Source organism: Andrena cerasifolii, chromosome 11, assembly GCF_050908995.1.
Source record: "Andrena cerasifolii isolate SP2316 chromosome 11, iyAndCera1_principal, whole genome shotgun sequence".
Taxonomy (NCBI): domain Eukaryota; kingdom Metazoa; phylum Arthropoda; class Insecta; order Hymenoptera; family Andrenidae; genus Andrena; species Andrena cerasifolii.
The window spans coordinates 1,352,084-1,367,200 of NC_135128.1; the positions used below are offsets into that span (position 1 = coordinate 1,352,084).

General features: G+C 36.2%; 1 protein-coding gene across 4 annotated transcripts in view; it reads right to left on the bottom strand.

Moving 5' to 3' along the window:
* The window catches only part of Nkcc (sodium potassium chloride cotransporter), a 146,658-nt gene that overhangs the window by 86,348 nt on the left and 45,193 nt on the right, over positions 1 to 15,117 (bottom strand). The window contains exon 1 of one of the 4 annotated variants that reach the window (XM_076822746.1): positions 8,320 to 8,665. The exons of 2 other annotated variants lie outside the window; for them this stretch is intronic. Coding sequence is in view for 1 of the 2 variants with exons in the window: in XM_076822745.1 (XP_076678860.1) it covers positions 7,926 to 7,945 (20 nt within the window). In the remaining variant the exon portion in view is untranslated. Of the gene's footprint in view, positions 1 to 7,925; positions 8,036 to 8,319; positions 8,666 to 15,117 lie in introns of those variants that run through there. One more of the 4 variants, XM_076822745.1, reaches the window with a different exon arrangement.

The window sequence follows — 15,117 nt, forward strand, 5'->3', positions numbered from 1 at the left end:
GTAGCGCTAGTACTTGACGCCAGTAGATGTCGCCATTTTCGTTTTACTTCTCCACTTGACGCCAGTAGATGTCGCCTTTTGAAAGCAGAATTAACAGACGAAAACCTATTTCCAGAAATCTTATAATGCCACTCCTCTGCCCTACCCCACTCAAATACATGGAAAAGTCGAGGACAAAAAAGAGTATTGTTTGTACTTCTACGTTAGATTTAGCTGTATATAGGAACAAAGTGATGAAAATATAAGCACTGAATTCATTTGTATACAATTGGAATTAGCAAAGTTGATTTCACAATCTTTGCATCTGAACTTTTTTAATTTTTTCGAGAATTAAAGGGAATTAGCTTCTTTCATACATGAGTCATGTTTATGGGGGGTGGGGGTAAAGCATACAACTGAAATAATTAAAGAAGTAAAAATAAAAAAAAATAATAAAAATGCACTAAAAAGTAAAAAATAATTTTTTCTTTCTTTCAATCTACGATTCTCATTTTTTTTATGTCAGCGCCCCATCATTTGTACTGTGTAAATCTGGCGCCGACTTAAAAAATTGAGAATCGTAGCTTAAATGAAGGAAAAAATTATTTTTTACTTTTCAGTGCATTTTTATTATTATTTTTTTTAAGTCTGTTTTTATTTATTTTTTTTTTATTAATACTACTGCCCTTGTAAGAATTTTTGGTATTTTATCTTTCACTATTGGCGGCCATTGTCACTTTAGAGTCAGCGGTCGCCAATGCCCGAATTTCGCAGCACTTCGACGACGAATTAGGAACGAATTAAACGGACGAATTGTGAACTATGTAGATTCAGACTTGACTGATAAATGGTCGAAAATCTGTCAGTGTGAAATGCATGCGCTTTTTCGTGAATTTATCTCGCGAATCTCCGGAGAGGTGCCAATAATTTGCGAATCTGAATCTGATGATGAATTTGAATTTGAATTTAAATTTGAAATGCAGGTCTGTTATAAGTGTAGTCAATTTAGAATTTAGTGGCAATAATGAAATAACGAAAAGATTGGAATATTTTCGTAGAATGTTTTTAAGTTGTCAATTTCTACGTATATTTTTAATAAGGAACTAAGTCAGTATCTGTGTATAGGATGAATTTTTGTAGCCCTGCATATTGAAAATTACGCTCCAACAATTTTGAGAGTATTTTGTAAACAGTTAAAACGGACTATGTATGCAATTTTTTTTTAAATACGTAGATATCTTCGAGAAAGAAGACTTGAAAAGTTGTAATTTGTATTAGCTAATAAAGCATAGCTGAAATGTTATATTAATTATGCTTTACTATTCTCAACACGTAGGTACTACTTTTTCAAAAAAGGGGAAGAAACTAAAATCCACTTCGATTTCAAATATTCCTTTAACAAATCAACTATACGTCATTCTCATTTCAATAGTACAAATCATATACAATGTTGTTTAAAGAAAATTATCAGAATTCTAAAGTAGCAGACGGAATTAAACTCTGTTTACAACTGCCAGAATAGAAGCAGCCGTAGATGAATGAAGAAATTCCAAGAAATAGACCAGTGACTATCATTAAATAAACAGACTTTTATTCAACTCCCAGAAAATATTTTGATGCTCCCTTTGATAATAAGTGTTTGTAATATAATTCACTGTCTCGTCAATCTTCAATGAAATGCGTTTATCTAAAAGTGGTAGGCAATCAATCATTACATTGCGATCTTCTTCCTCGATTAAATCAATTTGTTTGTCAACAAATAGTGGATTGTCATCCACCTCTCTTATAGAACTCTGTGAAATTCTGTTTGTGCAAGCTTCTTTTCTATCGATCTGACTACCTTCATTCACAGCACAATTTAAGACATTTCAACTGGTCGAATCCTGATCACAATACTATACATGGTGTTTCATAACATATGGACATTAAGGCGGAGCGGAAAATTTAAATTTGAATTTTCAATTGGCCTGAGTGAGGGGTAGTTGTCTTTTGATTAACCAAACACAACTGTAAAAAAATTTTGGAAAATTATTCATGTCTGCAGGTTCCTTTTTCTCCCAAAAATGCCCTAATGGACATGTCATAAGAACTACATCTACTCTTTGCTTCCTTTTACTTTTCTCAAGTTCGTTAAATCATTTAATAGCCCGAGCAACCTCAGTTTTATCACATTTCACGCAAGTTTTTTTTTTAGAATTTTCATTCCATTAGCTCTATGCTTGATCGAAGGATCTCTAAAATGCTTTAGCTTATATAAAATCCAAGAAACTGTGCACACAAATTCAGTGCAGCTAACACTTATTGTTAGCTCGTAAATAAAATACGCTCAGTTGTGGGAAGGCCAATTAATGGCAGGAGCAATTGTCACGAGTTAATCTATTATCGGGACTATCGATTCAGAGATAAGATAGCACAATTGACATTGCGCAAACTTTCTGACTGGAGTTTTCAGCCGTAAACTATACGGTGATTATTACCACCGTCAAGATCAGATCGGCTGCACGCACGATGGATAAAAATAGTCCGCTCGAAAGCAACTGTTGCTGATTCTCAACCACCAATCTTTCTGGAAAATGGAAGCCTTCATTGGGATTCTTTAAAAAGAGATTGTCGGATAAATGCAGCTTAGTTTCTGAGCTGCACCGGGTGTAAAACAATTATTAGCGATGATTTTCGCAAATGACTGTACCTACACATTCAGAGATCTAGAGATTTGTTGAAAAACATATACTGCAACACTGGCTTTGACTCCGAAATTCAAGGTCATAGTATTTTTATTCCAACGTGTTTCATCTATTGAGAGTGTAAAAAGTGTCAAAGGAAGAATGTTCTAAATAGGAAATAAAAAAAAAATGGTACCATTGACATTTGTTATCCCTTCCACAGATAAAACATATCAGAATGGAATAAAAATTTGACCTTGAATTTCGAGAACAAGGACAGTTTTATAGTACATGTTACGAAGAAATCACCATTGATCTTAGCGTGTGGAATCGCCTATAAAATTTGCGAGAAACAATTTTTTTACATCTCGTATAAATGTACATTGTGGTTACCTACTTGTTCGACAGACTTTGTTCACCTTTATCATTTTTAAGGTAATTGTTAGGATGTAATTCGTAATTGGCGCCAGCCTGCTCGTGAACGTATGCGTTAGTGATCCTCCAGGGAGTGATCGGCATAACCGCAGCCATTTTGGGGCAAAACGGGAAATAAACATAACCTAAACGTTTATCTATCCCTTTCTATCAGTATTTCTCTCTCTCTTTCTGTCAGTATTTCTGTCCCTTTCTTTTTTACAGTTTCTTTCCCTGTCTACTTCCGCTTTTGCTCCAAATCGCGGCAACCAATCAGCGACGATACACGTTGTTCCGAACACTGTCTAGGGAATCACTAGCATGTGTAGGGTAAGGAAGTCGTGCAGTCTCGCGATCGCTCTGGCACGTTGTACTTGTACCTGTTCTTATATCATATCAGTATCCACATTTATATCTAGTAAGCGCTATTATCATTCGCTATACCGCTGTGCTTTATCTACATATTATGACTCTAACAGTAATGAACCATTTAGAGTAGATGGCTCATATACTGTCAGTGTCCCTATTAATGCCACTTTATTTATTTCACTTTAAAAAAAAAACGTAACGTATAAAGAATAGACGTACAAAGAATGTACTATAATAATAAGAAGAACAGTCCCAATTTTATGATAAATTCTTTTTTACACTATTCTTTATACGTTGCGTGTTTATTAAGTAAAATAAACGAAGTGGCAGTAGTAGGGACGCTGGCAGTAATTGGAACATTTACCCTAGGTATTTTTCTTAGTAGGAACCATTTTTAGGGTCTTATGAGTAGTGGTCTAATCTTTATCAGTCATTCGCTGCTCCTTTATGTGTAAAAATTAGTATTGTAAAATGAATTGATGGTTGTAGGCGCTCTTTGTTTTGGTTAGTTTTAATTTCCTTTTTAAATGTTTAGTGTTTAAGAATATGCATATAAGAATTCGTGGTCTATCTTTGGCAATGGACAAATTTTCAGAATTGGGAAAAGATAGAATTCAATAACGGTTAGTATTAAGTTCGAAAAATGTCATCACATTCGTGCCGCCATTGTTGTACCAATTCAGAACGAAAACATTACCTTCAAACCTAATAAAGTGGATAACATTAATATTATGAACTAAAGTATTGTTTAAAAAATGTCTTTTGCATTGATAGTGCATTCTTGCCAGATGGATTCTCGTCAGAGAACCGTGTAATGTTGTAATAATTAGTAACGAAATAATACGTTTTCTGTTTAATCAATTTTTTTCTTCAAAGATATAACCGTGTCTTCCTCATTGAAATTCCAAGAACTTCCAAATATCAAGAACGCCATTCCGCCATTGTCATGGGATATTTAACGTAAGCGGGAACAATTTTGAATTATTGCTGAATAAATTATAATCCATGAAATTATGGATGTTGTAACTTCAATCTTTAACAAATTTTGAAAACGCAAAGTCTTTTGCAAAATCTTATATCAGCACAATTATGTAAATTTTATTAGATTTGATTCGTAAAATTGTATGACTAAATCTTTAATTGTTCCAATTTCCCTTTCTATAAAATAGTATATTATGATTGTTTATGTTTCATGATCCTAGTGCAGGTTCTCATTCCTCGTGGCAGAACTTTGTTCTATTAAAAACACGTAATTCTTGCATTAGAACGTTTTATATAATTATTCATATGCGCTGGATTGCCACTATGATTATCAATGTTTGCACATCCTGAGTGTGAGGCTTCAGGTCAAGTACAAATAGGAAGAACGAAAGGAGTATCGATCAGGAACAAATGGACAGTATGTATGTAGTTGATTCTGGTGGATGAAGCTGATGGAGCTAGGATGAATCAACCTATACAGGGTGCTCCAAAAATTACGGCAATACTCACGTAATACGTATGAAATTAAACTAAACTCGTACAAATTCCCTTTTTGTCCAGAACATCATTTTTGAGAAAATTATTTTTGAAGATCAATACTGTCCCAACTATAAATAACAAAAATCTTTTCAACTGGCAGTAACAGAAATTGTTTCTGACAATGTGATCTGACGATGAAATTCGTGATTTTTCCTATGAAATATGGAGATTTAACGATAAGTTTCTGCAAAAATTTGTGAATCACCTTTTTACCTAACACCATTCGCATTGTATTACGCTAAAAACATTATTAATTACTACACGCTTTTCCAAATTATATGAATTTATGTGATCACGTACGTGCAGTGGCGAAGATGAGACGAGGTTAGAAGGGAAAGACTTAATGAACACCTTGTACATATTGGACACGAAGTTAAACAACTGATAAGGCCTCAAAGGTTTGTTGGAACCCTGTTTTAGTATCTAGCAGGTCCCCTTTATTGTTTTCCGTTTCTGACCTCGAGTGACCTTGAACGTTATAGCGTTACGTGGCATTGTGTATGTCAAAGGGTGCGTTTAAAATCAGCCTTTTTGTAAAAGGCCTAGCCTTTTTACAATATTTTTATCTCAATTAGGCTGATGAATCATAGCTCTTATGTAATTCGACTAGAGACCTCTTACCTTGCATTTACACAAAGGAAACATTCGACAATAAGAAGTATTAATAATATAAAGGCCATGATGACTTTACAAATAATGCTGAATTTCCTATTGTCCTCCGACATAAGCACACGGATTTCTAGCTTTCATGCTAGATGTTAAAAAATATATCCTTTCGTTTAAACAAAATTACGTCCACCTTTATATCTTTAAATTTATTACAAACTTCGAAAGAGTCTGTAAATCACGTAAAATCTTTAAAAAATAAAAATTAAAAAATAGTGTAGCTTTTCTTTCCCTATTTTTTTTTCTCCTTTCACTGGTCTACAAAAACCATGCTAGGCAGAATAATGACGCACGCCTACAACTGAATTTCGAAATTGCGGTAGCAGAAACCAAGTGTTATATGATAAATCCTAATTGTACCATGTCGATTCATTTTTCTCAGAAGAATCTTTTTATTTTTGGATGCAGTACGTGGCTGTGCGTATATTTTGAAACGTACAAGAAACCAATAGTGTATAAGCTAACAAGACATTGTTATTCAAATAAAACTGAATGATATCCGTTTATCAAATATGTTAATTAGTCAAAATATCAGATAATAATTGTATCGTATTAAAAATGTCACTTCTATGATGTGATCTACATATATCAGATCTTTTGGATTTTGTTGAATGTAAAATTTTTGTATGTATAAATGCTTTGTTCACGAAAAGTTTGTAGATAAACAATTGCAAAATTAAGTTTAATGATACGATTTAAAAAATATGAAACCATATACTTTCGACTTACAAGGGGAGGACACCATATGATAGACACCGATTTTGATGAGCCTTGGAACGTTGGATCTATGTAAAAAATAAGTAAATAGGTGTCCGAGCGTTTCTGCCAATGGGCCTTAATAATAGAGATATTTACATGTAAATTATTAAAAATTTCCTAGTGGCCGTGGGGTTTTAGTGGGTAGAAATCCCACACTACCCTGGCGCCCGCGGGAGATTCCCTTCTGGAGGGGTCGGAGTCCTTTGAAGATGTCTCCACGTTAAAAGAAAAGTTTATAAATTTTTTTATAAATTATCTTTTTTAACTTGGGGAAATCTTCAAAAGATATCCCGCTTCCTTTAGAGGGGAATCCCCTGGGGGCGCCAGGGTAGTGTGGGATTTTTACTCATTAAATCCCCACGGCCACTATGATATTTTAATAATTTCCATGTAAATATCTGTATTATTAAGCCCCATTGGCAGAAACGCTCGAACACCTATTTCCTTATTTTCGACATAGATCCGTCATGCCAAGGCTCATCAAAATCGGTGTCTACCACATGGTGTCCTCCCCTTGTTAGAAGAATTAATGAACATGTTCAGTATAGGTATTGAATGGCAAAAGAAGGGTGCTTCAAATGGGCAACGTTGACTTATGATGTTAAATGCACAATATAGAAATTTTCGTGCGAAAAATTTAAGACAGGTTTTTGATCCAGATTTATAACTATTCTTGAAATATATATCGTATATTGACTGATCCTTTTTATACCCTCCACATTTTTATTAGTTTTGAAATTCAAAGTTAAATATAAGCATTTACTATATCTTCATTTTCCATGTTAATCGAATATCGCTCAAAAGGAGAAAAAAAATCATTAATTACCGTTGTAATAATTATTTAATAGTTTTAATATACATCGAAATTTACATTGAACATAAATTGCGAAGAGATATTCTCGTTTGGCAACAAGACACAGAGAGTAAAATCATGTTTTTAATGCACCATGAAACATATTGAAAAATATTTAAAGAGGCATTCTAGGACTAATGTTTTTTATACTTTATGTAGTGTATGTCTTTACGTTTATAACAAGTTGATTGCTATTTACAACACATTCGTTATTTTATTCTTCAATTAAAATTAAACATTAGCATAATGTGATGAAATGTCACTTTAACGAAAACACAGTAACTATTTAATAAATTTCTTTCGTTGCACTACAATGTTTCATGGTGCATTCTGAATAAGTAGTTGCAATATCATTGCAGGTAATTCCAAAGAGTTGAAACATAAAGCCAACATATTTTTTCAAATTTATAGTTACAAAACTTATCGCTCACAAATTATGTTCTTCTTAATTAATCTATTCTCAAAACTCATTTTAAAAGCAAATTGAATAACAAAAACAGGAAGTCCATACACACGATTAAATCGCTATTTCTTTATTCGTCACAATTTTTAGCCAGAATGCAAAAAACTTAGTGGCAGCAACGCACGAATATTATAAATCAAATTTCATACTGTCATTTTTACAAACACTCACTTTTTTCCCGTTCCGAACAGTTTCCTTAAAGTTAGTCAATATAGTGACAATTTTTTAAACGACTTACATGAAATTACCATTTAACATGCAGTGACACTATGCAGAAAATCCTATCGTAAAGTAACAAGTATTCAATGAAAAGCCAAAGTCTCGACTTGAATACAAAAACATAAAAACAAACTTAACGAAGCAGTCTCCTTTCTCACCCCCTCAGTCAGACGCGCATAATCAGCATGCAGCGATCTCAACGACCATCAAAGATCACGAATCAGCATCGACCAACATCATATGCAAGAGTCAAAATTTCAACACGCAAGAAGAATAAAAAATTCCCTTTTCGTTTCCCGTTCAAAGCACAACCGTTTCGAACCATCAACATTGGGCACCCCTGTCTTCCCTCATTACACAACCAATTTCTTATTCAAACGTGCAAAAACACCGTGCATAAAAGTTGTACTCACGAAACGTTCTCTGCGCGGTTAAAAAGAACTAGTGTCAAAGGGCCAAGAAAAAGAAGTAAAAAAGAAAACGTTCTTGGGGCGAGTTTGCACTATGCCACGAGCAGCGCGATTCAAGACGGAGTCGTCACTCGCACGGGGTGCCGTGGTTGGCAGTTGGGACAACTTCGGTACGCGGTCCACCCGTGATTCACAGATCGCAAACGATCCACGAGCCGGTCAGAACGATCACCATGAATCCAACGCGAGCCACTGAACACCGTGCACCACTCGGATCCTTCAGGCTGCCCGACATTAAGGAAGGAAGCATGCGTCGTGCTTCCCTTTCTCCGTGAAACTCTTTCAAACACACGCGTGCACACCCACTTAAGTACACACGCGGGTGGCGCGTGCGCTGGTGCGACCCGCGTACGTCATCTCCGCGTAGACGCGCCCGCTTTCGTCCGTTGGCTAAACGTAACGCGAAAGAATAACGCCGCGGATAGGCGTGTTTACTGGCGCGTGTCAAAGACCCAAGACCCCGTGAATCGATTTATCAATTTACGGGGAATCGACGCCAGGTCCTAAAGATTCCGTCAGTGTGGGAATGACTAAGGGGGACGAAGGGAGGACGAAGGTCGAATTCGCAACGGGGCTGAATTCGGATTTCAGGCGAGGAGTTTGGGGGTCGAGTGTTTTTGAAGAGGATTTCTTGTCGAGGGTGCTATTTCGGTTTCAGACTGCAGGAATTGGTATTGAAAGCGTGGGGTGGGTGGGTCTTGTTGGGGTGAAGAGAAATTTGAACGGGGGACAATTTAGATCAGAAAATTGTGTAAGAGTAAAGGAATGTGTTATATATGTATGTACATATGTACATGTTTGGCGCATGCCCATTGTTTCAGGATGAGTACGTCCGATTATTTGGGTGAAAGACTATTGTTTAGGTAAAAGATTGTTTTATGTTAAATGCGGAATCGAGTGAAAGGGTAGTTATTAATTTTATATGAGATGTTGTTATTAATTTTAGATGAGTTATTATTAATTTTAGATGAGAAATTAAGAAAAAACGAATGTGTTATATGTTTGGGGCACGTGTATTGTTTCAAACAAGGGTATCCAGTTATACCGCTATTTTGTTGTATCAGGGTGGATAATGGACGGTATTTTCAGTTACAGAATGCCTGATGCTTTATCTCATCGATACTAGAAAAGATAATATACCGTAGTACTTATATTTAGTATATCTGGTATATATGGTGTATACAGAAGATAGTGTAATAATAGTAATAGTGATGACTTTACCGCATCGTGTTGCAGGGGAGAGTAAGGTAAAGCGGAACGAGTGGGTAAAACAGAACATCGATGTTTCTCTTAGATGAGAGCTGCGAATGAGTTGGTATCACGTGACATGGGACCAAACGGTCCGCACAGCATTTCGTGACAGACCACAGATCCGTGCATACGTTACTTTTCGATTCACAGTGTTGTAAACATTTCCGGTAGGTATCGAAGTTTCGATATTGTGTTGTAATTTCGACCACTTTTCTTCACTGGGAATTAGAAAATATATAACAGCAAGAATACCGTTGGATTCTACAGGGTGTCCCACTAAGGAGTGGACAGCGCGATATCTCTTAAAGTATTGTCGATAAAAATATAAAAAAAATAGGGAATTGCATGGTTCGAGGGGGCCCATTTATTAGCGCGAACGAATTTTGTTTTCGATTATTATTTTAAAAGATACGATGGTCAAGTTCGGTTTTTCAAATGGAACTATTTTTTTTGAACACCTGAGTTGATAGTGCGTTCCAAGACAAATTCAATAAGCTTTAATGTATACACTTTATTTCCACCGGTTTTTAAGATATTGCGCTTGCCAATTTACTGATTTTCACTGCAAGAAACCCCTCTGGAATGGCAAAAACCGGGGGCGGTCTTACTGGCGCCACGGGTGGCACTGCCTGTTGAAATGGATACTTACCTGCCAAAGGTCTACGCCAGAAATGGCAGGCCCAAAGGCTGGACAATTCTTTTCTTTTGACACAATCTGCTCCCTATGGTTGAAATTTAGTCTAGCAACTTTCACTCCTCCTAACCTAACCAATCCAACTTGCATCCCTCCCGAAAGAACCGGCCATCCGAGCGTAGAAGCAAGTGCGAAATAATAGTAACGATGCGCTTCTCGATACCGCAGATGTACCTACCTAAGTAGCATTTCTGACGGAAAAGAATTGTCCAGCTTTTGGGCCTGCGAACCCTGTCGTAGACCTTTGGCAGGTAGGTATCAGTTTCAACAGGCAATGCCACCCGTAGCGCCAGTAAGACCGACCCCGGTCCTTCCTATTCCAGAGGGTTTTCTTCCAGTGAAAATCAGTAAATTTGCAAGCGCAATATCTTAAAAACCAGTGGAAATAAAGTGTATACATTAAAGCTTATTGAATTTGTCTTGGAACGCACTATCAACTCAGGTCTTCAAAAAAAATAGTTCCATTTGAAAAACCGAACTTGACCATCGTATCTTTTAAAATAATAATCGAAAACAAAATTCGTTCGCGCTAATAAATGGGCCCCCTCGAACCATGCAATTCCCTATTTTTTTTATATTTTTATCGACAATACTTTAAGAGATATCGCGCTGTCCACTCCTTAGTGGGACACCCTGTATAGTCCTTACGCTACATTTTGACGTTTTACCCAGTTCTTTACCTCACGCTGAAGTGTAAATATTAAGTGTTTACTAAATTACTGCATATGGGGTGAAACGGAACACTTTTGCGAGGGGTAAAACGGAACATGCATTTAACTCACTTCCACCAATCCAATTGTCTTGAAACTTTACAGGCGTGCGTAGTTATGACAATACAAAATTATGAGAAAAAAAACGGGAGGGGTGAGAAAATGACCCAGTCATCAGTAAATATAACCCATAACCACAAATCCAAACGACTTGAAATCAATAAAAAGTAAATAATAAAAAAATATACAAGAATATATACAGCCTGTAACCACAAATCAAATCAATTCAATCGGCATGAAATCAGCATATAGTCACAAGTAAAAACTTAGACAATAAAAAGTAAATAATAAAAAAATATACAAGAAAATTGTTAAGTTAAACAATTTTATTTGAAATGCACTAAAAACTAAAAAATTCTCCATTCACGTGTTGATATTCATTATTCGTGTAAAAATCCACGTGTATTTGATTATTTTCAGTAATTTGTATGTTATCTGGTAAAATATTTTTTCTTATGTGTATAATATATATATTTGTTATATTTTATTTGTAATAGTTATACCTAAAACATATATTTATAGTTTTTAACATAAATGAATACTTTTTAAATCATAAAAATAAAGATTTTGTACGTTTACATGGTCTTCAAGCGGGTGTTCCGCTTTACCCTATCACTTGAGCGAGGCAAAGATTTCAATACCTACGGTAAATCTCATTTTCCTTTGTTGCAAAATATTTTTCTTAACAAAGGCTTTGAATATCTTATAGTCTAAGGTCCACATAAAACTCCTGTTAAAGTCCCGTGTCTGTTTTTCGTTCCGATTTTATGTTATCACCCTCTATAGTTAATTTTTTTTTGTTACATATTAAAATAATTGTTTCCATATAAATTAAATTTGCATCACACTCACTCCGGGGATGAATTCAACGCGTAAAAACAATATTTTCGGTCTACAGATATTCAGAAAGGCCAATCTTTCTGGATTACAATAAAAGGTGAGGCATCTTCCCGCGACTGATAGTTTTAGAAAGAAATTTCATTCGTAGAGGGCGTTTTCATGAAAATGGCCATAAGTTATAAACTTTGGCCGCCTGTATTTTTTAAACAAATTCGATACCATCAAAATGATGACTTAACCTCCTCCTAATTTCACGGGGACTACATTATATCTGAATTTCATAAAAATCGTTGACGTCCAAGGCAAAAAATAATCAGTTTAATGTGAAATAGTCCAGCAGCAGGTTACAACTAGACACAACAGAGCGAGCAGAAGAACGAACAAACAAAAGGCTAGAGTAAGCTTTACAAGTAACTTAGAGTACTACTCATGAAAAGCGGTAAAAGTGATTATATGAGTGAAAGATTAAAATGTAGGTGGAGATGAACAAGAATGAGAAACAAGGAATGAGTGTGCACCTGTAAATAGAAAGGTAGATATAAGATTCGCAGGAAGCATGAAGCACTTATAAAGATGTAATGGCGGATACACACATTTCGCATTCGACAAACTGTTCGCCAACGTATTCGCGTATATTTCCACACTATGCGTTTATTCGGTAAATAACGAGTGTTTCGGCTCGTGATCGGGAACTGCAAATATTCGTACAGAAGGTCGCGCAAACATTTAATAACATCTTAATAATGAGTACCACCGAGGTACCTGAAAATTAACTAATTCTAAGAAGAAGAGCCAACACTAAACGAAGAAACTCTCAGGCAGCAACTCTGTAATTCTTATTTAGACTTTTTCCAAAGATGATTTTATTTTTTCTACCGATAGAGGCTTAGCTTCTTGATACAAAGAGCAACACTTTTATGTTGACGCTAATGTAAATTTGAAAGTATTCGGAATTATATCTATCACATTGAATATGTATTTCAAATCTCCAACTATTAGTTTGGTTTATGAATTCTTAGTGTCTTGTACTACACCTTGGTGGAAATTATGGTACTATTTATTCCGTTTATACAGAGTGCCCGCGGGAAGACTGAACAGCTGGATATCTCCTAACGTATTGGAGAAAAAAAAATTATATGGAATTGCATGGTTCGAGGGGGCAAATTTATTAGCCGAGACGATTTTTTTCGATTATTATTTTAAAATATACGATGGTCAAGTTCGGATTTCTAAATGGAACTATTTTTTTTTAAGTTCACTTGATAGTGCGTTTACACCTTATTTCCATTGGTTTTCGAGATATTGCGCTTGCAAATTTACTGATTTTCACTGGAAGAAAACCCGCTGGAATAGCAAACACCGGGGGTGGTCTTGTTCGCGCCACGGGTGGCACGTGTTGGGCATTGCCTGTTGAAACAGATACCTACCTGCTAAAGGTCTACGCCAGAAGTGGCAGGCCCAAAGGCTGAACAATTCTTTTCCGTCACAACTGCTATATAGCTAGGACCCCTCTCCCTCCTGATGAAATAGAGGTGGAAAATGTCACATCTGGTTACCAAAAACTAACCGGACTCATCGGCCGGAGTGTTTCGCCAGGGTCGTGGTTTATGGGCAGATTGTCCGCGAGTCGGTGGTAGGCAACGGTATAGTGCCTCTACGAGCTATAGTGACTTAGGTGTGAGGTCACTCAGTGGGGTCTTAATCGATACCCTGCTGGGTACGGGCCCCCAAACATGCCCCCTACTCCCTCTTGCAGGACTGTGTTTAGGGAAGACAAGGACAAAACCGGGGTCCTAAAGGGTAAAATCTCCAAAATTACCTGAAGCATGCAGTGATTTTATTTTAAAATAAGTTGTTAATATAAAATAATTTATATTACAACTGTTCTAATGCTGTACATATACCTTACTACAATGGATTTGTATTTAATATGTGCTGATACTGAGACAATTTTTAATAGCCAGTAGCAAAGCTTAATTGATGTCTTTTAATAATGATAATCAATTTCTTTTTTATTTTATTAAAATCGAAATTGTAACACTTAATCTTTAGGGCCCCGGTTTTGTCCTGGTCTTCTCTAAACACAGTCCTGCAAGAGGTCACATTTAGCGGCCCATACCCAGCAGGATATCGGTTAAGACCCCGCGAAGTGGCCTCGCACCTAAGTCACTATAGCTCGTAGAGGCACTATACATAGTACGGGTCTGAATTTATCGTACGCACTACCCACCGACAGAGCAATATACGGATAAACTCAGATTGAACAATGTCACCACACTCTTTATTGGCTTTTAGAAATTTGGCAAACAAATGTTGTCGAAATGTTCTTGGGGAAATAATAAATTACCGATCGTAAAGAGCGAATGAATTTTCGCCTGGCTCTGAGTCCGCTTTTGTTCCGACGCACGCGAGAAAGATGCCACAAATATAGTAATTAAAAAGTATTATTCACCGTCAATACGCCTCGTGAAGAGACACGGGATGAAAAGGGGTAGCTCGCTGTCGATGTGTGGTTCTCCCTAAAAAATCGAATAGAACCCTTATCTCTCGAATATAAACACGCGCTCCAATATCAAAACAAAAGCATGCGTTGACGTATTCCGTGCGAGGGAAGGTGGACATTGGGGAGGAGGTATTGCTGTGAAGAGGGCAGCCGCTTGGGAGGGATGCAATTCCGATTGGTCATAATACGATCTGTCCCGGCTAATAAATTTGCTAATACAATTCCATACAATTTTTGTTTTCTCCAATACGTTACGAGATATCCAGCTGTTCAGTCTTCCCGCGGACACCCTGTACAGGGGAAAGTGGGGCATAACCGGGTGCTTAATGTATTTTTCCTGCTAGCATAAAGTCAGACTGCAAAATAAACTCTAGACACCGCTAGAAATCTTAATTGGACCTTACAGAATCAGAAAATGAGTGTTCTTACTTGAAAAAATTATTTGCCTCAGAGGAAAACAAGTTTTCTCGGAAGTATGCAAGTACCCGGTTTTACCCTATGGGTGTGGGTATGGGGTACCTATTAAAAAACGCATAAAATATGATATAATTATAAAACCATTATTAGTATTATTTTGGAAACCATAAAGAAAGATATTTTAACAAATATTAATTTGTACATAAATTTATTTTAATTTATCTAGTGCACAAAAATCACAAATAAAGGTCTCGTCACTCTCCTCA